Source organism: Procambarus clarkii, chromosome 41 (genome assembly GCF_040958095.1).
Source record: "Procambarus clarkii isolate CNS0578487 chromosome 41, FALCON_Pclarkii_2.0, whole genome shotgun sequence".
NCBI lineage: Eukaryota > Metazoa > Arthropoda > Malacostraca > Decapoda > Cambaridae > Procambarus > Procambarus clarkii.
In genome coordinates this window covers 23086289-23109701 of record NC_091190.1, presented here as the reverse complement: position 1 = coordinate 23109701, position 23413 = coordinate 23086289, and the positions used below count along the sequence as shown (strand labels likewise).

The window sequence follows — 23413 nt, the reverse complement described above, 5'->3', positions numbered from 1 at the left end:
TGTTGTGCAATGAAATTGAGAATTATAAATTTAATTTTATCTAAATAATTCTAATATTTGGAATAATAATATATTTTATAAAATCTGGAATATTTTTGCATATTTATTGACATGTAATAATTGGGCATTCTGAAAAAAATATGCCTGTCTTATGTGGAATGTCGCATTTCATAGCATGTCTGTTGGCATTGATAAAGGTAGTGAGTAAAGTTATAAGAGAAATGTTGTGTATGTTATCCAAGTTGATAGAGAGTCGACAGAGATTGATGGGAGGTTTGTTTTGATGTTCAGTACTGCTAATAAGACCACAGAACAGTTATTATTCTTCAGTGATTGAGGAAATCACAACAAATGAAGAATATGTATATTTAATGCATTAAATGACTACAGTACTTGTAATGGTTTACCATGGAACTGGTATCATTGATGAGAAAATAAAATCATATTGTAAAGTTTCATTTTGTGTCATGAAGCATTAGTTGCAAGAATTCTAGGACACAAAATTAAAACTAAACTGAACTGAGTTGTAAAAATAGATAATTATATAAAAAATTTACCACTTGAATCACTGTTTTGTCAAAAAATTGGGTAATCGAACATAAACTTTATCCTTTGTACAGAAAGAAAATGCTCAGCGCCACCCAAGATTCAGATTGCCCCTGACACTTTTTCCTTCCATATTGTCTAAGCATGTAGCAGACAGGATGAAAAAAAGACGCTCTACAGAAAAAAGTAAAAATATAAAAATGGAAACCATGTTCAGAACGGTTAAATCATTCCATAGAACAAAAAAACAATGTAAAGGATTTGGGTGTACTCATGTCAGAAGTTCTTACCTTTAAAACATATTAAAGTAGCCATCACAACTGCAAAAAAAATGACAGGTTGGATAACAAGAATCTTTCAAACTAAAGATGCTATACTAATGATAATACTTTTCAAGATACTAGTGCTTTCTAGAGTGGAATACTGTTGCACAATGACAGGCATTTTCAAAACTGGAAAAACTGCTGACCTAGAGAGCATTCAGAGATCCTTTACTGCTCCAATCCACTCAGTAAAACATCTAAACAATTGGGACCAACTAAAATGCCTAAATCTGTGTTCTCTTGAGCGCAGGCGGGAGAGATACATTCCGGTAATAATTTACATGTGGAAAATATTAGAGGGGGGCTGGTCCCAATCCTACACACAGAAATAACATCACATGAGACCAGAAGGCATGGCAGGATGTGAAGAATACTCCCGTTGAAAAGCAGAGGTGCAATAGGTACTCTGAGAGAGAACTCTTTATCAACATCGTGGCCCGAGACTATTCAACACGCTTCTACTACACATAAAGGGTATAAACTGGCCAACCTCTCAGTGTTCAATAATTTAATAAACACCTCCAAAGGATACTTGATAAACCAGGCTGTGATTCATATATCAGGCTGTGAGCAGCTGCCTCCATCAGCCTGGTTGACCAGTCCAGCAACCAGGAGGCCAGGTTGACCAGTCGAGCAACCAGGAGGCATGGTTGGGGACCGGGCCACAGGAACGTTGAGCCCCGAAATCATTGCAAGGTAATCTGTTCATCCACTTTAGAAATTGCCATGTATGGTTTTAACCACCTCGCGACCTTCAAAATAAGTCTACACTTCCATTGTTAAACTTGGACTCAAATGGCACTTGATCCCTTTGGCTGTGCATCCCATCAGGTGATGTATTAGGGTACAGCATAAGATTTTAAAACTCCCTTGGGTACACAGAACTCATATTTGCTTTTGCATATTTCTTTAGCTGAGACAAAGAAAGAGCAAAACATATTCAATGAAACTGCCTCGTAAAGTTGGGGGGATCTCGGGTGACTACAGTGTGAATGCAAAGAAAATTATCATTAGCAAAAGTATTTCCAAGGTTTAATTTATACAAAATCAGATGTCAAGCACTTTGTCAAGTTTTAAATTGTAATTTGTATTATAAACAATGTTCAATCAGTACAGTATTTGGTCTAGTTATTCCAGGAAGTCAAGATGGGGTAGGTAACATTATAGCCGTGTGTGTTTGAACAATGTACTGTAGTACTGTTCTGGATAACTTTAGCTTGATTTGCAATAATTGTTTTATGTACTAAATGATAGTACAGGTATAATCTAATTTTGTGAAATAATATGTTAGGCATTTATGTATAGGAGTACATGTACCATACTTAACATTTAAGGTGGCTGGAGAATATAATTTCAATAAGAAAGTTAATTCTATTTTGCTTTTTCCAGATGATCATACAAGAGTCCCTCTTCGTCCACTTCCAGGACAGAAAAAAGCCATTGAATATGTAAATGCAAATTATATAGATGGCTATGACAAAGCTCGTGCATATATTGGCACCCAAGGGCCATTGCCATCTACCTTTGACACTTTTTGGCGAATGGTGTGGGAACAAAGAGTTCACATCATCGTCATGATCACTAACCTCGTGGAAAGGGGACGGGTAAGTCACTAAATTTTCTTTTCATTGCAGTATTATCTAGTACTGTATTAGTTAAAGAACTAATGTATTTGATAGCATATTTATGCAGAGTACAGTACATCCTTTTAACATCACAGCTGCTGAAGCAAAGACCCGTTAATTATAAGAATGTGTGGCGTGTAAGTACAGTAGTGCACAGTGACATCCAATGTAGCAGGGGTACTGTGCATGATATTGCCATCAAATACGTGTTCATTTGAATAAGTCGTTTGAGCAATGAATTACAACAAGAGTTTTGTAAGCATCTCTGAATTATTCTCTAGGGTTAAGCCACTTACATTCATGCTTTGACATAACAAAATTACACTTACTGGAGCATTAAGTTATTTTTCTTGTAATTATTTCATCCTTGTCAAAGTGACAAGTGAAGCTAATCTTTTCAGCTTTTATGTTCATCAACCATTTTGGACTGAAAGGTAATATTTGTTTTCTTTCCTTTTCTGCCTTTCATAGGAAACTGTTAAAAAACAGCCAAAGCTAGCTACCCAATGCCTAGAGGTATTGTATAATACACAGTGCAAAACTTCTTTATGCTAGGTGTGCACAAGGGAGACATTCGCTTGGCATGCCACTGTACACAACCAATCCTTGCTTGCTACTACCAACAACCCACTTGGTCTAAAGCACAATATTTTACAAGAGTACTTTTGTATGGAATATAATTTAAGAACTAATAATTGTAACAATATGAAAAACCTTCCAAAAACTGCTTCACTAATTTTCTTTTTGCACATTCTACTTGTTTGGCCATCTTTCTGACAGTTTTTGAATTGATATTATTATTGTTTTGTGAAATGATTAATATCACCAAGGATGGATCTTCATGTGTGATATACAAGAAGGAATAGCAGTGTAACCCCTTTTATGTTGCAGCTCATATAATGATATTTTTGTTAATTTGTAATTGATAGCTTTGTAACATCATTCTTGGTGGTGCATCCAACAAAGTTGTTCCCCGTAGGTGATAAATTATGTGTCGGCCAAGTGGGGAGTGGGAGGGGATTAGTCTCTAGCTGTTCTAGTTGTGTTGTAGAATTAGAAACTGATTATGCCATCTGGGTTGTTACCTGGAGTCAATTTGATAGCTTAAACTAGTAGGAGTTTTGCCCTTGTGGATGGTTCTATTAAATGTTGCATGTAACAAATGAAGTATTCTTTGTTTGTTTATGTTTTAATTTACTATGATGCTGAAGGCAGATGGGTTAGCTAGTGCTAGAGATCCAAATTTAAACGTAAATGTATGTGTAATTTTCACAAAGTTGTATCAATATATAGTGTCACAAGAATAGCCAGCCACAAGACAAAACTTCTAACAACAAGTGGAAAGATATTTAGGTTGTATCCCTCAACTTTACAGAAAAAGTGCGACCAGTACTGGCCTAAGGAAGGAAGTGAAGTATATGGCTTGATTCAAGTGCGATTAGTGCACGAAGAAGTGCTCGCTACATACACGATTAGAAAATTTGCTATTAGACACACAAAGGTATGTTGGTAAAGTTATTAAATTTAGTCTATGCTGTAGTGAAAATGATAGTCTTATGATTATTGTGTAAGAGGAAATGTGTCATTCTAAATGATAATGTAAACTTATTCTCATAAATTAGGTGAAATATATTTTAAATATTGTTATAAAACTTGTTGGAAAGATACAGTCTTCAGTTCTGATTCAAGCATTAAAATGTCAAAACTTTGCAATCTACATTATCTAGATTTTTTTTTGTATATTAGCTTGCTGTCTTTTAAGTTTTAATATTTTTTTTTTTTAAATAAGGTTGACCTCAAAATGCGTTTTTTCTGTGTAGAGCCGCTTCGGCTCCCTGGAGCTATCAGATTGATACGTGATATATTAGTCTAGGGCATTAGTCAATGGAGTTCAGCCTACCGGGGACCACGAGCCAGAACCTGGCCCCCTCAGAGAGGCAAGGGAGCAATGATTTCTGGAAAACCTCCATGTGGTGGGGTATTCCTTGTCTGCCATCAATTGACTGGGGTTAGGCACCCAGAAAGGTAGGCATAATAAAACAAACTCCAACTGGTAAGAAAATTACAACCGAAGACCAAACAGGAAGGCAGAACCCCCCCCAACTCTCAAGGAAATAAGCAATCGTCATACACCGCTTGTCTGTGCAGCCCTCCCCTCCCCAAGAGGAGGAGGAGGGGAGCCCCAGACATTTCACGCCGGCTACTCACACCTCCACACCTCCAGTTCGTTGGCTGCTGCAATCTGGGGCATTCGTCAACTCTAGCCTTGATTTCTTGGCAGTGTTTTGTCTTAGTGGTGTTTCCTGCTGTGTTGAGGTGGTGGTGGCTATGTGTAACATCAGTGTACTGGGGCTGCATTCGCTTAAGGCTGATTTCTCTAAGCACCCTGTAAGTACTACCCCTGGGTGCTAGGGTTCTCTTCCATAATGCCTTTGAGACTCCTCTTCTGTAGGGGTTCTTGCTGCACGGCACTTACTCTGCCCTTTGAGCCAGCTGGGGATTCGTGGCCTTTGGCTTTGGGTAGGAAGTGGTGGCGTTGCTGGTTGAGGTGCAAAGTGTTGCACAACTTGCATACGTATGCAGCGGCCATGTTCCTGTTTTCTCTGGGGACATTGTACTTTTGCGGGGTTTATATTTTATTTTTGTTTTCTTTGATTGGAGGGGGTCTGCCTTGTTTGGCCTATTGGTCCCCTTTTGATATTTTAGTGACCCTCCTCTATTCCCCTGTGATTGTACACATCACAAGGGTTTCAATGTTTTAGCACATTCCCTTTTGTTAACTCTTGGGTTTAACTGGCTTGCCAACACTTTGCTTGGGCTTCCCGTAACAGTCAATCTACTGGCCCTGGAAAACCCCGTCGGGGCTTGGTGGACCGATGGATGCGTCTTCCGAGTTCCAACTCGCCTTGTGGAAGTTTGAAAGCTGCTCTGTGCCCTTGTCTCAGGGTGAATATCACCAGTTTTGCCTTTGTCATGCTGCCTGTTGGGTCAACGACACCCTTGACCCGGAATCTTGCGAGACAGGTTCTCTTTTCGTGCTCCAATTTACCCATTCTATAGACTTTGAGGTTCGGGTACAGGCCGCATTTGCGTTGCATGCTTGGTTTAGGTTGCTGCAATGCACTAGGTTGGTTGCCCTCTTAGATGCCCTGAGAATGCCCCATTTTGGTTATAGGGACCAGGACTTGAGGTCTGTTAGTCGCTTCGTCTTTGGTTCAGTCTGCGCTCCCCAGTCCTTCCCTGGTTGGTGTTGTTCACAGGGCCCCTTCCCCTTCCCTTCCTCTATTACCTGCTCTGAAACATCTGAGGGTTTCAGAGTCGGGGTGGAGTTTAGTTGGTGATGAAGCTTGGGCATCTGGCATCTGAGCCTGTTCCTACTGGCAGGCTTCTGGGTCCTACCAGCAGACCCCCTTCTTTCCTGCATTTCCCCTGGACTCTGCCACCTTTTATTCTGGGGGTAGAGGCCGTGGAGGACAGCTCTGCCCCGGGTCCTGGTTTGGAGGAACCCGATGCAGGGGAGAAGTTGACCAGGGCTTCCTTTAATCCCACTTTGGTTTTGGTGCCCTCTTCACAGTTTTTTTTTATTGCAGGGGGAGGGGTTTTCTTACCCACTCTGTCCCTGTATGAGTATGATTTGGGGTCAGCTCCTCTCCAGGTTTGGTTCCGGGTTCCCTTGGGTTCCTCGGCTCTTTCCTTCTGGAGGTGTTTTGCCTCTCGAATCTCGCCTGAGGAGGTTTTGGAGGCACTTGCTGCATACCTCCTGTGAGACCCTGATTCTGCCTTTGTGATGAATCCATCCATCCTTTGAGTTAGGTTCTTCTTCCCTGTATTGGATGGGGTATGAGGGTGGTATGAGTCTTCCTGGCTGGCAGACTGCACATTCTTTTCGTATGGGCCTGGCATGGGTTTTGTCGGACCCGCACGCTAGAATGATGGGAGGCTGCTACCATTCTGCAAGTTTACCTGGGGGGCGAGTTCAGTTGCCTTAATGTGTGAGTGTTCGCACGTGTGCTTTCTCGGGATGTTAGCCTGGTACAGCTGCATGTGCAGGTTCCCACCCTTTAGGCGTCATTGGTTGCTGAGGACTTGCTTGCTCAAGGGCATTTGGCTTCAGTCTTGCGCTTCTTTTCCCTTCTCGAGCTGTCTTCGGCCTGGCTTGAGGAGGATGGGGAGGCGTTGAGTGCTGGGCCCTCGTCTGGTGTGCTGGCCTCGGCGGCTTGGGCGACAGCCGCACTGTTGAAGTTGTTTGCACCGATTCTTAGGGAGGCAGTGTCGCTGTTCTTTGCTTCTCGCCTTGCTTGCCAGCAGGTCATGCTCGCTTTCTCCTTGGAATCCACTTGGGCCCTGGCTCTTAGGTTTTCGTTGCCTATTTGTCCATTGCTATTTGCAGAGGCTGCTGTTGTGCACTTTCTGCAGGCAGCATTTTCTAGTTGTCGTCCTATGTTGGACTTGTTGGTTCTCCGCAGTGGCCGTTCTCGATCTTCTCGGAAGGGTCATGCCAAGGCTTGGGGTTCCTCCGGTCGGGGTGTGCCATTGGTGCCATTTTCTGAGCCGGTGTCATCTGGTCGGCACGATGTTCGCTCTGCTCGTCGGTCGGCTTCTCATAAAGGGCGTCTGTCATTTCATGGATCGCCCCATTGACAGGGCGATGGGGAGAGGCTCGCTCTGTTTGCTCACGCCTGGTCCCACAATTCGTGTCCATTTCGGGTCGTCTCATCCGGCCTGTGGTGGCACTGGATGGCTCTGGCTCTTTCGGGGAGTTCGGGAGCTGGCAGGGCAGGCTTCTTTCCCTGCGCTCTATCGGGTCATCTTGGAGTGGGTGCACATGTAGTGGGCGTGGTTGAAACGACCCCGTCCCTCAGATGAATTTCCCACATGTTTCCAGTGCTGAAATGGGACTGTGTGGATCTGTGCTTCATTCTGGACTTGTCCCATCTGAACCCCTGGATTCCTTGCCCCTTCTTACGGATGGCCACTCTGTCTCAGGTCCGGCTTCATCATTTAAGATGGGTGCTTGGATGGTATCTCTGGACCTCCGGGACGTGTACTGGCACATTCCCTTTCATCTGGAGTTCAGGGACTGGTTCGATTTCAGGGTTGGGCGGCAAGCTTACCACTTTCATTGCCTTCCTTTTGGCTTGAATCTGGCACCTCGGTATTCACGCGTCTTACCCAGGTCAAGGTGACTCGTCTGCATTGGTCTTCAGTTGTAGTTTTCTTACGATGTGGGGTTTGTTTTGGTATGCCTTTCTGGGGGCCTAACTCCTGTCAATGGCAGACAAGGAATACCCCAACCACAGGAGGAGGGGAAGAAGGTTTCCAGAGGCCATTGCTTCCTTGCCTCCTAGAGGGGGGCCAGGTTCTGGCTCGTGGTCCCTGGTAGGCTGAACTCTATTGATTAATGCCCTAGACTAATATATCACATATCAGTTCAATAACCCCAGGGAACCTCCGGGTCTCCCCCAGAAAATGGCATTTCATTGCATTCAATCCTGTTTTTTTTTTTTTTAAGGAATGGCACTTTCTCCTTTAAGAAATAATGGTAGTTAAAGCAGGATATGTAATCAAAGATTTCTAGTGTTGCTGCCAGTTACCATTAATTGTATTTATGAATCCATGTCCTTAACCATGTATTCTGTATAATATTTTCATCATGACATGAAGTTCCAGATTTCCCAATGGCATATATTATCAAGGGTTAAAGTTAAATTTGCAAATAGGAAAAAATATTAGCTTTAATTATAAATCCTATCTAAAGATGTTTTATCATATTAATATCAAAGTCCTTGGCATACTCATGAAATTCATTCCATTAGGTGAAGTGTAAGAAATCTGGCGGAGGGGAGCGCATCATATACCAATATCACTACACCAATTGGCCTGACCATGGCACTCCCGACCATCCTCTGCCAGTTTTATCATTTGTCCGTAAATCGGCTGCAGCCAACCCAGAAGATGCAGGACCTATAATAGTGCACTGCAGGTATGCATGTTATTGTTACAGTCTGTACATTGTGATGTGGTTTGCATCCATTACTGTAAATATTTATTTTAATTGTACTCTGGTGAAAATTGTAATCAGTATGGCATGAATATGTTGGTGTATTTGTATCCTGATAATGAATTATGACACAACATTGATATAATAAATGAACTTAAAGGTTAAATGGTATAATGTCACAATAACATGACTGAAAATTAGACACCCAACCCACAAATCTGAAAATAAAAGAATTGACAACATTTCGGTCATCAATGCCTTAATGCTGTGGTCAGAAATCCTTGTATTGACGCTCGCCTGACTTGGTTTAGAATAAGGCTGCTCATTAATTAGTTGATGGAAACCTGCTTGATGTCATTTGTAGTACATGGAATTCTTGGAACATGTGTGCGGGTGTCATTTGTAATACGTGAAACTAATGAGAACATATGCAGATGTCATTTATAGTACAGTATATAGAATTCCTGGAATGTTTTTAAGTAGCTGCAACATTATTTTTAATGTTCTGTAGTTGCTATGGTACCCCCCCTCCCTGGCAGCAAAAAGATACCCGTGGAGAAACATAAATACGTGGTTATTGCTCCCTGGGTCGCTGGTGGAGCAGTTTGATCTGGTGCCAAGATGCAGGCAGCATGCAGATGGGCTCGTTCACCAGGGCCATAGGTTTTGCAGGAGAAAAATAATGGTCATTGCTTTCTAGACTGCTAGTGGGCCAGATCTAGTGCCAAGATGTAGGCAGCGTGTGGATGGGCTATGCACAAAGGGTCATGAGAGATGATGTAGAAATAATGTTCTGCAGTGTTGCTGCATTGGGGACAGGGAGTGACATGATGGCAGTAGTCAGACTGGTCAGGGCAATTACAGAGTCACTGCATGAACTGCATTTTTCTGACAGTGACAGAGTTGGCAGGGTAGGCTGTAGGTTTCACATTGCGCAGGTGAACTACAGGAGTTGGCAGGATAGCAGGATAGTGTAGGTGTGGTAGATAAATCTGACAAAGGAGCAGCTGGTGAGGTCCATGGTGAAAGTCAGCTGTGGCAAGGTCTCAAGCAGTGGTCCACGACATGGAGTAAAACCATGTGGGTAGCAGTGACGGTGGATGGCTAGTGAGCAGCCATATTGTGGTTTGTCCATTCTGTCACGACTGAGTGTTTTGTCTCTCCATGGTCACCGGTGTAATGTTAATGACATGGTTTGGCCAAAAAACACACAACATGGTAACTAGTTGTATATTTGATATAAATGTTGGTTGATGCATGGTACAACAGCGTCATGACAAGGCAAGCCATGCGGTGCGGCTCTAGAGTGCTGGTGGCAGCAGAGACCAGTATGGTTGGTGGGACCGAGGCTGGCAAGAGTTGTTGCTGGCTGTTGTACTGTGAGAATGTCTAGTTGAGCTAGATCCGAGATGGTGTTGCTTCTGGGTGAGCTGTGTTGAGACTGCCTAGGTCCTGTGATCAGATGGCCTTGTATTCCCATGCACCTGACTTGGTTTAGAGCAAGGCTGCATATTAATTGATTGGCAGGAAAGTTAATTAAAGCCCCACTGTACTTAGTAATGGTTAATTTTGAGGTAGTTCATCACCTGCCTCCATCAAAATGGTTTCTTGACAAACAGTCATTTAGGCAAGTCTGAAAGTTTGCTCTTTGCATCTGAAAGAGTAAAACACATTTTTCTATTTTGGGATACTTTATAAATTTTCTTAGATATGACAACTCTTAACTTTGCTGTAGTATTTCATTAAATTTTCATAATGGCTGTCTTTGATGTTCAAGATTCATTGCTAGAGGAATTCCTTAAAAACAAAAGTCTTATTTCCACATATTTACTGCAATGAAACATCTTGAAAATATCGTCCATGATAATTCACATACTGTATGCTATTCGGTTTATGGAAAGGCATTTGTTGAAATATTAAATGACAATTTAGTATTTATTCTTACATGTCTGTTGGCTATCTTTTCTACCACATTGAATTGGGAAGAATTGATTATACAAAATATTAACACTTTCGCGCTCTCGGCGCTCAAAAAAAAACAATACCCCAGATGCTTTCGGCACTTCGCACGCCTATGCGGTAAGACCGAAAAAGTGTACACTCTTTTGACTGTCCTGACAATAATTGAAGGCGCACGTATTTAAATTTGGTATCACTGTGTTCGCAATGAAATTGTCTATAAGAGCATACCTATAAAATGCCGCCCAAGCATAAGGAGTATCAACACCAAATAAAAAACTATGCAGATCACTCGCCGAGAGCGCCAAACAGCAACAAAATCAACACTCTCTTAATGGTTGCGAAGCCTACAGTTGTCCTACATCGCTAATTTTGGTATCATTGGAATCGCAATTAAATTCTCTACACGGACATATGCATATGAATGTTTAATATAGGTAATTGCCCACCCGCAAGAGTGTGTGAAGTGGAGAGTAGTTAGCCGCGAGCGCACTGGCGAAAACACGGGGGAAATCATGCTTGGAAAGTTTATACGTTTCCTGACCCTACTTTTCTATGTACGTATTTCTTTTTTATACCAATGTGTTCGCAATAAAATTTTCTATAAGATGAAATGTATAACATTTGTACAAAGCATGTGTAAGAGAAGCGCCAAATATAGAACCACGTCGCTCAGTATGCGTTCGCGGCAGAAACGAACGCATTGTTTTCGTTCGTTTGATGTTTGTCATGTTTATACTTGTTGAAACATTTTATAATTTGTATGACAGTGATCGCAGTAAAATTCCCTACACAGACATATACATAACACATACAAATATTTCCCACGTGTTGGATATATCAACGGCTAAATAGAACCCACTGCCACACGCCCGCCACACCCCCAAACATACTTTGTGTATTTTTTTTTTACTCATAGAAGTTTGTGTGATATAATATTCATTCTGGTACCAAAAAATTCGCAAATAAATTCTCTACAAAACGTATATAATCTGAGAGTATCCCCATCCATTTCGGTTAAAAAATGGAATTTATAGAAATATTTTTTCGATGGACGAGAAAAGTAGGCTGTTATGCGGAATCGTAAGAAAAAACGGCGACGAGTTATCTCTAATCTAAAGCGCGAAAGTGTTAAGTTTTATTTCATTGCTGGTAGCTAGTGACAAGTCTTTGGTTGAAAAACACACTTCTTGTAATGTGGTGTATAGTAAAATGCAAAATAACAATTATATGATGAACTGGAACTGAAGTTGTGTATTTGTTTCCCATCAGTGCTGGTGTCGGAAGGACAGGCACCTATATCGTGCTGGATGCCATGTTGCAGCAGATACGTACTAAGGGGCGTCTCAACATATGGGGTTTTCTTAAACACATTCGCACTCAGCGAAATTTTCTTGTACAGGTATGTCAAATTTTATAACATGTTTGTATTACAAAGTGATGTTATTAATGATATTACAATTCTAGTTATTAATAGGATGTACTTTTTAATTGGATGCTTTTCTAGACTTAAAATCATTTGATGTGTAAAGATGTTGAAGGTCTTTGTGGGAGATGTAAGATTTGTTGCTAATAGTAATAGTTTGTGTAATATTGCTTTTCAACATAAATTGTTGAGAGGCTGTCTGCAGTTGATTCCATTACTTATATCCAAATTGCTGGATGGGAGGATTGAGGATATTGATGCTCATGATACACGTTACCTCATCATCAGATGCCTGTCCCTCCCCAGGTTAACCTACTTTCTGAGGTGCTCACCATCTTGCAGTAGCCAAAAACTAGGTGAATATGACCTTACTGAAATCAATGTTAGTAAAAGCCCTCAACCTCTCTCTTGATGACCTACAGTGGAAACAAACCTCTCTTCCCGTAAGACTTGGGGGGGGGGGGTATTGCCTCAGAGTTTGAACAGTAGCGCAAATCACTGTACTGTACCAGCCTTCCTGTCCTCCTCGGCATCCGATAACCTTGTGAAGGAAATTCTACCTGCCTACTTAGATCAGCTGGCAGGCATACACAATTTCAATTTTATACACTGTGCCACCGAGGGGGCCTCTCGTGCAGGCCCCTCACTTCAACCATCATCATCAAAAGGCCAGAAGCAATCCAGCTGAGATGGCCCCATCATAGACCAAGTTGCTGCAGAGTGCTGCAACAACACAACACAACATTGCTTGCCTCACAGCAGTAGCAGCTTCACATGCAGGGGACTTACTGTTAGCAACCCCAATGTCGGCAACCGGCAGCAACTGGCACACGTCTCGCACCACACACCCTCGGAATTTCTGTGGCCCTCCGCCTTGCTGCCCCAATCCACACCAAATATAGGTGTATTTGCAGCAAGGTGGTGGCCGACAGGTATGGCCACCATGGCCGACTTTGCCAAAGTACAGTGGGATGGCACTCGAGGCACAGTGAAGTTAACGGCATTATCAAGAGAAGCCTCACTACAATTGGATGTCCAGCTGAGAGAGAGCCCCTTTACCTAATGCCCCATAACTGCTGCTCTTATTGGTCGCCCAGATGGTATCACAGTGAACCCCTGGAAGAATGGCAAGCAGTTGGTGTGGAACTACACATGTATCAACCCTGGCTAACACCTACATTGACTTCAGTATTGCACAATCGGGTGGCGCTGCCACACACGGGGAATCGGCCAAATCCCGTAAGTACGGAGAACTGGATCACCATTACAATTTTGTCCCCATTGCTTCCGAGACACTCGGCGCCTGGGGTAAGAGTGCCACCAGTTTTTTTGAAGGAACTGGGTTCTAGGCTAATTAAAACAACAAAAGACCCTAGAGCTGCCAGTTTCCTTTTCCAGTGCCTCAGCGTGGTGATACAGAGGGGAAATGCACACAGCATTCAGGGTTCCTCCCCATCATCTGAGGAGCTGGAGGAACTCAACAACTTATGATAATCATCTTTGAACCATATATGTAACTCCTTTTTTGTAACAAAGTTTAACACATCTCTCGTCACTTTGTTCAGAGCAGCCAGTTCCCATGCATCCATTAGGTACATTTATCTCTTTGCTCTGGAACATGATTGATTCTGCAATGCTTTTACAGTCAAAAGGCTGGCAATTTCTGCTGTCAACATTACTTTCTCCATTACTTCTTGTTGGGTTCAGGAAGTCTTTTACTCGCAGATGTGCAATGTTTGTTATCACTGAATTTCTGCTATGGCACAACCAGTCTCGGGTGGCAACCTATTAGGCAGAAATTTCTATAGGAGCTTTTACAGCTCTTGATTGCTGTTGTTGTGGTAGCAGGGAATCCTCCATTTTTCATGAGGATTTTAAGGCTCTGATTCTTGCAACTTGCACCAAGTTCAATCCTTCATCTAATGGTTCCACCTGTGACTGTTGGTCAGCATTATACCATTTCTCTGTTATTTGACCTCCCAGCCCCTCTGTTTTCTAGAGCACTGAGTCTACCTATGCTTGAGGCCCTGCAGGTGTCATAAGAGGTTGAACTGGCAACTGCAGCAACTATTGCCATTCCTGTGGCAGAGCTGACTGCAACTCCTGAGCCCATTTCTTCATCAGCGGTTCTCCCCTTGATTTTTTTTTTTTTTTTTTTTTTTTTTTTTTTTTTTTTTTTTTTTTTAATGCTTCATGGGTGATGGGGGTTGGGGCAGAGCTCTCACAATGTTGGGTATGCAGGGCAAGGTGTTGGAGTTTCCTGTTGTTAATTTCCCACCTCCCTCATATTCATGGGGTAATTGATTGGAGTGGGGCTCAAATCCTGACCCCTTCCTCTTCTCTGATGGGGAAAGTATTCTAGGGATTTGAAGTTGGACGAGGAGAGCCTTGGTTACATTTTCACCAAGTTTGGGATCACATTCTCAGGTCAGAAGATGTATTCCATTAGGTTAAGTTAGGGATATGGTGTCCCATTTTTGGGAGCAGGACGGCCGAGCGGACAGCATGCTGGACTTGTGATCCTGTGGTCCTGGGGTCGATCCCGGGCGCCGGCGAGAAACAATGGGCAGAGTTTCTTTCACCCTATGCCCCTGTTACCTAGCAGTAAAATAGGTACCTGGGTGTTAGTCAGCTGTCACGGGCTGCTTCCTGGGGGTGGAGGCCTGGTCGAGGACCGGGCCGCGGGGACACTAAAAAAGCCCCGAAATCATCTCAAGATAACCTCAAGACAGGACGTCTGTTAGGCTAGTTGAGGTTTCCTAAGCTAGTGTGTGACCTTGCTGAAGATTAAGCCCACAACAGGTGCCCATCTCCGGGGTACTTATTTACTGGTAAGTGAACACAGGTATTGTGTGTATAGTAATGTTCCCAAATGCATCCTGCACAGGAATTGAGCCTGGTGCCTTTTGGTTGTGAACCAACTGTGTTTACCACTACAAATAATCCATCCACCCATATTGTATGAGATGTGTAGCATAGGGAACTGGAGATACCTTCCTTGATTGGCTGTGATGAAACATCTAGTTTTCATTATTTTCTCCTTGCTCAAAGTCTAATTGTTCCATTCACTGTTTATGAAGTTTTACGTGCTTAGAATGAATGTTGTGAGTGCCATAATATTAACATTTGAATTAAAGGTATTGTGGTTAAAGAGTATCCAACACTAAATATAAGAGTACATTAACAGTAATGGCAATATTACATTAATTTTTTTTTATTTCAGACAGAGGAGCAGTACATATTCATTCATGATGCCCTCTTAGAGGCTATCCAGAGTGGGGATACAAATATCCCACGGTCTGGGCTTAGTCGGTACATTCGTATGCTGCAAGCTTCAGGAGGTTCTCAAGAGAAGCCACAGCCTTGGTATCTTCTATGTCATCAATTTAAGGTTAGCCAAAGTTTAAACTCAACTTTTTGTGACTATATTGTGTTAAAGATATTGTCTGTCAGCATCTAGGAAATTTTCCTTCGAGTCTTAATTTCCCTTGTAATCTTTTTTAGAAAAAAAAATAGGTTGGTTTCTCTTAATTTAAGGTATTCACATTTAGTTAGCCCTTAAGTGTAAGATCTGTTGCATCATCTGGACAAGGAAACATCAGTGGGAGCTGGAAATAGTCATAGAAATGTAAGAAAATTCTCATACCCTGAATGGGTGGTCAACAAGTGGAATATATTGAAGGAAGAGATTGTTGAAGCTAATTCTTTAATATACCGGTAAATTTCTTTAATATACAAATTCTTTAAACATGTATACGTCTTGCACAAGCCATCTGTTGCCCTTATATGACCGAGAGAGTTCAGGCTGACTTTGACATTCATCATCTTTAAGCAGAACTGAATGTGCCTGATGATTTGGTCAAATGTCTAGTGATGGTCGCCTAACAGCTGAGTGGACAGTGCTTCGGATTTGTAGTCCTAAGATTCTGGGTTCGATCCCCGGTGGAGGCGGAGACAAATGGGCAAAATGTTTTTCACATTGATGCCCCCTGTTACCTATCAGTAAATAGGTACCTGGAAGTTAGATGGCTGCTACGGGCTGCTTCCTGGGGGTGGGTAACAAAAAGGAGGCCTGGTCGAGGACCGGGCCGCGGAGTCGCTAAGCCACTAAATCATCTCAAGATGACCTCAAGATGGTTCTCACTCATCTCAATCTGGTGTACCCTTGCATTAGGGTGTAGTGCATGGGTACAGTATTAGGAAAATATACCTAAAAGAGGTGTGTGTGTATGTATGTATGTACTGTATGTATGTATGTATTAGTTATATATATACAGGTATAGTATATAAAAATAATGTCGTACCTATTAGCCAGAACGCACTTCTCGGCCTACTATGCAAGGCCCGATTTGCCTAATAGGCTGAGTGATTTTCTTTAGTTTCAACAAAAAATTTGCAATTGGTTTATTTTAAATATTACTTTTATATTATATTAAAAACATAAATTAGTGACTTAGTAATGTTTGTTTAGGTTAGGTTAGGTGGGGTTGGTTAGGTTCAGTCATATATCTACATTAGTTTTAACTCAAATTATAACAAAATTAACTCATAGTGAAATGGATAGCTTTATCATTTCATAAGAAAAAAAATAGAAAAATGTATAAATTCAGGAAAACTTGGCTTATTAGGCAAATCGGACCTTGCATAGTAGGCCAAGTATTGTGTTATGCCTACTAGGTACAACATACATGTATATATATATAAATAATGATACAAAAGTTTTGGGTGAGGTGATTGACATTTACACAAGATAGTACACGAATCAATGGGTATAAAAACATAAGAATGGAAGTAACTGCAGAAGGCCTATTGGCCCATAGCATCAACACTTCCTCTTGATGCTTCTATATTGGTTCGGAGTCTTGAAGTGGGTAGAATATATTTATATATATTTTAAAGATATGAAAATAGCGACTCTGTGTGTAATTCTTTGAATGTCGATTATTGTATTAATATTATGGAGTATTGTATTGTATACAGTATGTGTGAAGTGTGCATTCAGAAGAAGGTAAAAGGTAAAAAATACTGGGCATGAGAGGTTTTGTTAGATGCAGTTAAGCTTAGAGATTACATGCCGTTTCTTAATCTTATTAACCTAGACAATCATACTTGCTTTTATTTTTTCAGCTGGTGACCCATTTTCAACCACGTGATTTCAATGTGGTAAGTGCTGTAAAGCCTGTTAATAGGGAGAAGAATCGCAGTACTGACCATTTGCCTATGGAGAATGGCCGTGTGCATCTAACTCCGAAACCAGGTGTTGATGGGTCAGATTACATCAATGCCACTTGGCTCATGGGTCATCAGAGACTACGAGAGTTCGTTCTCACTCAACACCCGCTTCCTTCTACTATACTTGATTTCTGGCAGATGGTCTGGGATCACAATGCTCAGACCGTTGTGGTTCTTACATCTGTGGATGAAAGTCAAGGTTTTCCACAGTTTTGGCCTGCACAGCATGACGATTTTGACTCCGAACATTGGAAGGTATGAGTTAATTTTGTATACCTTCAAGATTGTAGTGGCCCAAAAAGTGGATATAATAATTTTTATAGCACATATTCATGAGTTATTACAATATATATATTATTATTGTTTTTACTTGCGTGTTTTTAAGGTTCGATATTTAGAAGAGAAGCTGAACTCATCGCTTGTAACAGTGGATGTTGCAGTACAGAGCTTACAAGACGATTATGAATTGCCGGTAAGATTGATCCATGCGCCAGGTTGGCCGCAAACGCTCCCAGCTCTCGCTACAACACTGAGCCTCGTCTCGCTAGTCTCTGAGGCCCACACTAATTACCAGAATGGACCTTTAATAGTTGTTGATAGGTAAGACTTTATGTACTGAACTTGGGCTTGTTGTGAGAAGGAGAAGGACTTGTGCATGAAAATGTACATCCTGTATACTTGTTTAATTATTGTAATATGATTTGTTATTTGACTACTGGTGTTCAAAGATGATGTAAATTTGTAAAGACAGAAATGACGCATTCTGTTCTCCCTTTGATTTCAGGTAAGGTGTTTTGAGAACACCTTCTTGTACAAAGATTTATAGATTTAATTTTTTGTTAATTATTTTAGAACATACAAGAATTTCATTTCAGATACTGTACTAATGATCTTGAAAATTGTTAATATTTCTCTTCTAAAAATGCATTCTAGAAGAGATTGATATGTGAATGACCCTTTGTTCATCGGCGACCAATTTCTCTGTTACAATTTAACCTAGAGTAGAGGAAGCCTGTATATGTATACTGTACATGCTTTAAGCTTGTATCAAGTTCATTCCCCATCCCTCCATGGTAGCACTACCATACTGACTCTCCCAAGGTTGCAACCCGACAACAGTTGCCTGACTCCTGGGTACCTATCGATTGCTAGGCAAACAGAGGCAATAGGTGAAAATAAGCTGGCTCGACTACTCACATCCCACCTGGTAATCGAACCCAGGATTCCCAATTGTGGGTTGAGAACAGAGACTTCTGCAACACAGTAGTATTTATTTTAGTGCAAACTCCTGTGAAGCCTTTTTTTTTATTTTTATTTTTTTATTTAATTTCTTACATAATATTTGAGCATATGAAATAAAGAGAAAATGATAGCAAGTTGCTGTAGTAGTAGGCCCCAAAATATGGCTTTGCCTAAGAGTGCACCTCTCCTTTCCCACCCAAAAAAGTAATAAATATTTAATATACTCAAAAAATAGCTTTCTTCTGAAATTAAAGTACTGTACAGTGGAACCTCGGTCTACGAATTTAATCCATTCCAAGAGACGGCTCGTTCACCTAAACGAATTTTCATATAAGAAATAATGTAAATTGAAATGATCTGTACCACACCCCCCAAAAATATTAACTTAAAAATACATTTTATACAGATTACTACTTACATTTTTCATACACAAAACAGGTATAAATATAAACCATGAATAAAATAAGTGAACATTTAACTGCACTTTATATTTACTGAGGACTCTTGTTGGCGTATTTTTCCTCCTTCCTCATAATGGTGAGGAGGGAAACAAGAGGAGTGGTGTTGATATTGGGAGGGAGGGAGGTAGGAGTGGTGTTGGTGTAGGGGGGAGGGAGGTAGAAGTGGTGTTGGTGTAGGGGGGAGGAGGGAGGAGTGGTGGTGTTGGCATATGGGGAGGGAGGGAGGAGGTGAGTGTTTAGAAGGACTGTCCTCTGCTGCTTACTGCTAAAACCGTCCCCTGCTAAAAATTCGTACTCCGGGGCATTCGTAGACCGAGGTTCCACTTTATGTCCATATAAAATAAAGCATTGTATACAATTACATTCAAAATTTAAGTTGCCAGAATGTGGGTGTTGTGGGCTTAAAAGTGGAATTTGCTTTCCATAGCCACCTCAATAAAATAATAGAAAATTTGTTATAGAATTACATGTGGAAGACCAAGCCACGCATCAGAAAATGACTGAAATGGATGGAAGAGGAGGGAAAAGTGGTGAAATGGGGAAGAGGAGGGGAGGGGAAGGGTGAAAGAGGGGGATATCAGAGTGGGAAGAGGAGGGAGTCAGACCTGAGCACCAACAGGTGCAATTTGCTCATTACCAAGCTGAAAATGATTTTGAAGCATAGGGTAGCATTGTAAATTCAGAAAATTATTCCTAAATACTATTTGAATTTAGTATATTTGAACTAGGAAAATACAATCAAGAATAAGAATCTAGAGTGAAGAATTTTTTTTTTATAGTTGAATCAACACAAAGGAGTTTAATTTACTATTAGCACAGTTTTCGTAATTTTACAGCAATTTATATAAACCAGGTTTTACAAATTGTAGAATGTTACAATGTTTATGGCACTCTAAGCTACATATTGTGTGGAGAATTGTCATAAATAGAGTAAGTTTAGTCAAATCTGGAGGCTAGTAGGTCATGGGGATGGGATGAAAGGGGGAGTGTTTTGGGTTGTTACTAGCCGGATGGCACTAAATGTCAGGTTGTTTATTTGTTAATGAAGTTTACAATATTCAATAATTCCTGTGTAATAATGCATAAATAGTGTAAATATGCAAAGTACATGCAAATGAACTCTGGGATGTATGTGGGTGGGAAGGGCAGAAAGAGACTTCTGAGCATGAGTGAGTGTGTGAACGTGGCCGACCAACACGGTAGCAATAATTCATTTTTGTTCGCTGTTTTTCAGTACAGTGGTAAACACTTTACATAGGATTTTGTAAATCCTATTACATAGGATTTTATTTACATACCCCATTTTGTTTAATACTCAATTTTCATTCGCATGTTATATTTTTTTGTTTTAGGTATGGTGGTACCGAGGCAGCCACATTTAGTGCATTAACAACCTTAAAAAGTCAAGTTGAGTTTGAGCAGCATTTGGATACTTACATGTATTGTAAACTTTACCATAACAGAAGACCCAGTATTTGGACCAGTCAGGTAAGCAATTATACTTTGGTTTTGAATTTAGAATTTTGACATATGGAACATTTTTCTATATACTGTATCATTGTTATTCAACACAGTACAGTTAAAGTAAATACTCAGATGATTCAATTGTTTTGGCAAATACAGTATTTTCGTGTAAAAATTTACAAATATTTTAGCAATAGTTTGAATAATTTCCAAATAATGGAAATTATTGATTTCATTCATGAGTCCATGTTAGAAGGGCAAGGGTATTTGAGGGAATTGAATCAGTTTTGGATCAACCATGAAGAGTTTGCACTTCTGGTGTTACCTTTATCACCAATGTTTTCGTATGATTTAACTTGGTCACAGACAAAACACGGTGTACTAAAGCAAAGCCACATAATTTCACAAATTTAAGAATGCTTAAAAAGTGCAGTTGATACATGAAACATAGCAAATACAGATGACCACATGCTTTCCAGACACTGTATACACAGATATATCTGTTATTCATTTTTGGTTTGAATAGAAATGTGCAATAAAGTGGTGAGGCTAATGCGTGGCAGGCTTCACTGTTCGGTGGTGGTGGTAGGAGATGGGGCCAGACCGTGTCAGGCACCACATGAGTGCCTCCTACCCCATGTGACGTCACACCACAAGCAAGAGTGTGGCAGTGGTACAAGCAGAAGCTCGAGGAGATGAAAAGGCCAGTGGCAGGCTAGCTGCTCATGGGAAAAGTGAGAGAACTTCACAAATTGGTGATAATTCCTGAGCAGTGTTTATACACTGAAGGCTTAGAAGCTTTAAACTTCGGCATGACATTAGAGTACATGGCAAGTGGCATTAGGCTGATGCTGCTGGTGCAGAAGAATATTTAAGTAATCTTGCAGAGATGGTGTAAGAAGAAAATTGATCTGATGCCAATAAGACAGATTTGTGCTGCTATATATTACACTCTGACACCATGACTCATAAAGGCTCATAATTGGTGAGCACAAACGAAATACTGTTCGTTTGAACTTTTTTCATAACGTTATAAATTTTCCTCCAAAGTGGTTCATCATCCTGAAAATCATCTGATCACAGTTGATTAATTCAGTCTCGGTCCCAAAGCACCCAATAAGCATGTGGTCAAGTATATTTTTCATAAATAAGCCAATATTGATTGTGAAATTATCCTTCTTTGGATAACTGTCAGTAGATAGTAAGTGACTGTTAGACTGACAAATAATCAAATAAGAATTGGAAAATGTATTATTAAAAGGTAGACAATTGTTTCAGGCCTAGAAATAAAATTATATGCACTCATTATGCTTAATTACATTTTTGAATTACTGTATCAACATTTCTTTTTCTTGTTATTTACAGGATGATATTCTGTTTGTTTACCGGGCAATGGAATCGTACATTGCGAGTGATGGTAGTCATAGTGGTAGCAGTAGTGACATGGCTGGTCTTAACGACCCTATAATTACCATGCCTCCTGTAACCACAATTGCCCCCATAGCACCAGTATCACCTAAGGCACCTCCTTCACCACTTCCTATAACTTCTCCTCCTCCTACCCCATCAGCCCCAACCATACCTGCTGTTAGCACACCTCCAAGTACATGTGCAAATGGTCAGGTGCCCTCCAATGGACATGCGACCCTAACGGGCAATGGGACCATCAGAGTCCCGCCTGAAGGTATGGAGGACACACCACAAGCGACAGATATCCCTCCAGTTTGAATTTTATTCACAGTTGTAACAAAAGACATTATTTATAATATTTTAAGTGGTGCATTCGTGCAAGATGACAAATTGAACTACTGCCAAGTTCTTGTCTTATGCATACTGTAAATAATAAATGAGTGTTTATAAAATCAAGAGTGAAAGGTGAGGGTTTGGTGTATGTGAAGTGACGAGTGAAATGTGACATTATAATTGTGTACAGGTACTTTATTTGAAATGAAGCTGGTGATGATTGAAATGTTAAAATGCAGGATCTAGTGATACAAGATACTGACTTGACAATGAAAACACATCAATGCATTTAATGTATTTAATAAAAGACATTGTTAGTTGTAAGTGATGCATTCGTCCTGGAAATTCATAAGCAGTAAAAGTTTGTTAGGTGCGCCGATCCCACAAAGTAGTGGTAAAGTAGCCAGTTCACGTGTAAAGAAGCACGTGTCCTGCTGCTATTCACTACTTGCCTGTCTTACATGCTCCAGGGCAATTCTGTGCTGCTTTCCCAGACAATTGCTTTTTGTACAGTGTATAGCTAGTTTTCTAAATGAGGGGGGGACCATAATGTGGCCTACCCTGTCGTGTACAGAATAAGGGTGGGATTATATTGTGGCCTACCCTGTCATATAAGAATGATGGGAGGGACCAGAATGTGGCCTACCCTGTCATGTACAGAATGAGGGGAGACCATGGTGTGGCTTAGCCTGCCGTGTACAGATTGAAGGGAACTATAGTGTGGCCTACCCCGTCGTGTACAGAATGAGGGGAACCATAGTGTGGCCTACCCTGCGTGTACAGAATAATTTTCGTAATTTGTCTGGTGTCTTTCATTTCTTATAAAGGTATTTGTTTACATGCTGCTTTATAGCTTACATTTTCTACGTGATTACCGAGAGAATTAAGAGGGAGAGTGTTCCGTGTGTAAAAGACATCTAGTCTTAGCTATTGTAATTTATAGTATAGATATTTTGGTATGGAGGTGCATTTGCCTTGATTCCATAGTGCTCCTGAAAATGTATTTTCTCACAATTTTTTTTTCTCTCCATTTTATGACTAAATGGTTATATGAAGTGTAATTTTTTTATGATGCAGTAGTGCATGAGTAAGGTTGTATCTTGCAATAAGCCCTGCACAAAGAACAGAATTAGTGGACTGGGTTACCAGACAAATACTCTACTGATTGTGATCTAAATGCATTTAGTTGTAGTACAGTAGCTGAAATTGAAGTAAAACAAATTCAAATTTATTGCATAAGATTATGCGAGTCAGTATTGGGTGCTTACATGTTAATTATTTAATAATCGGTTTAAATAGAATTCTAAAAATTGTAATAAATATGTAAAGGTAATTAGCAAATCTTAGTATTCTCTGGCATTCATGAAGGTGAGTCTTGAAAGTTTAATCAT

General features: G+C 40.7%; 1 protein-coding gene across 1 annotated transcript in view; it reads left to right on the top strand.

Annotated features, from left to right (window-relative positions):
- Nucleotides 1–23413, top strand: part of Ptp99A (Protein tyrosine phosphatase 99A) — a 262039-nt gene that overhangs the window by 236802 nt on the left and 1824 nt on the right. The window contains exons 11-20 of the mRNA XM_069339198.1: nt 2259–2473; nt 2966–3010; nt 3870–3995; nt 8311–8477; nt 11727–11856; nt 15104–15271; nt 17008–17367; nt 17498–17712; nt 20168–20303; nt 21645–23413. The exon at nt 21645–23413 is cut by the window's right edge and continues 1824 nt beyond it. Coding sequence (XP_069195299.1) covers nt 2259–2473; nt 2966–3010; nt 3870–3995; nt 8311–8477; nt 11727–11856; nt 15104–15271; nt 17008–17367; nt 17498–17712; nt 20168–20303; nt 21645–22007 — 1925 coding nt within the window. The 3' untranslated portion in view covers nt 22008–23413. The remainder of the gene's footprint in view (nt 1–2258; nt 2474–2965; nt 3011–3869; nt 3996–8310; nt 8478–11726; nt 11857–15103; nt 15272–17007; nt 17368–17497; nt 17713–20167; nt 20304–21644) is intronic.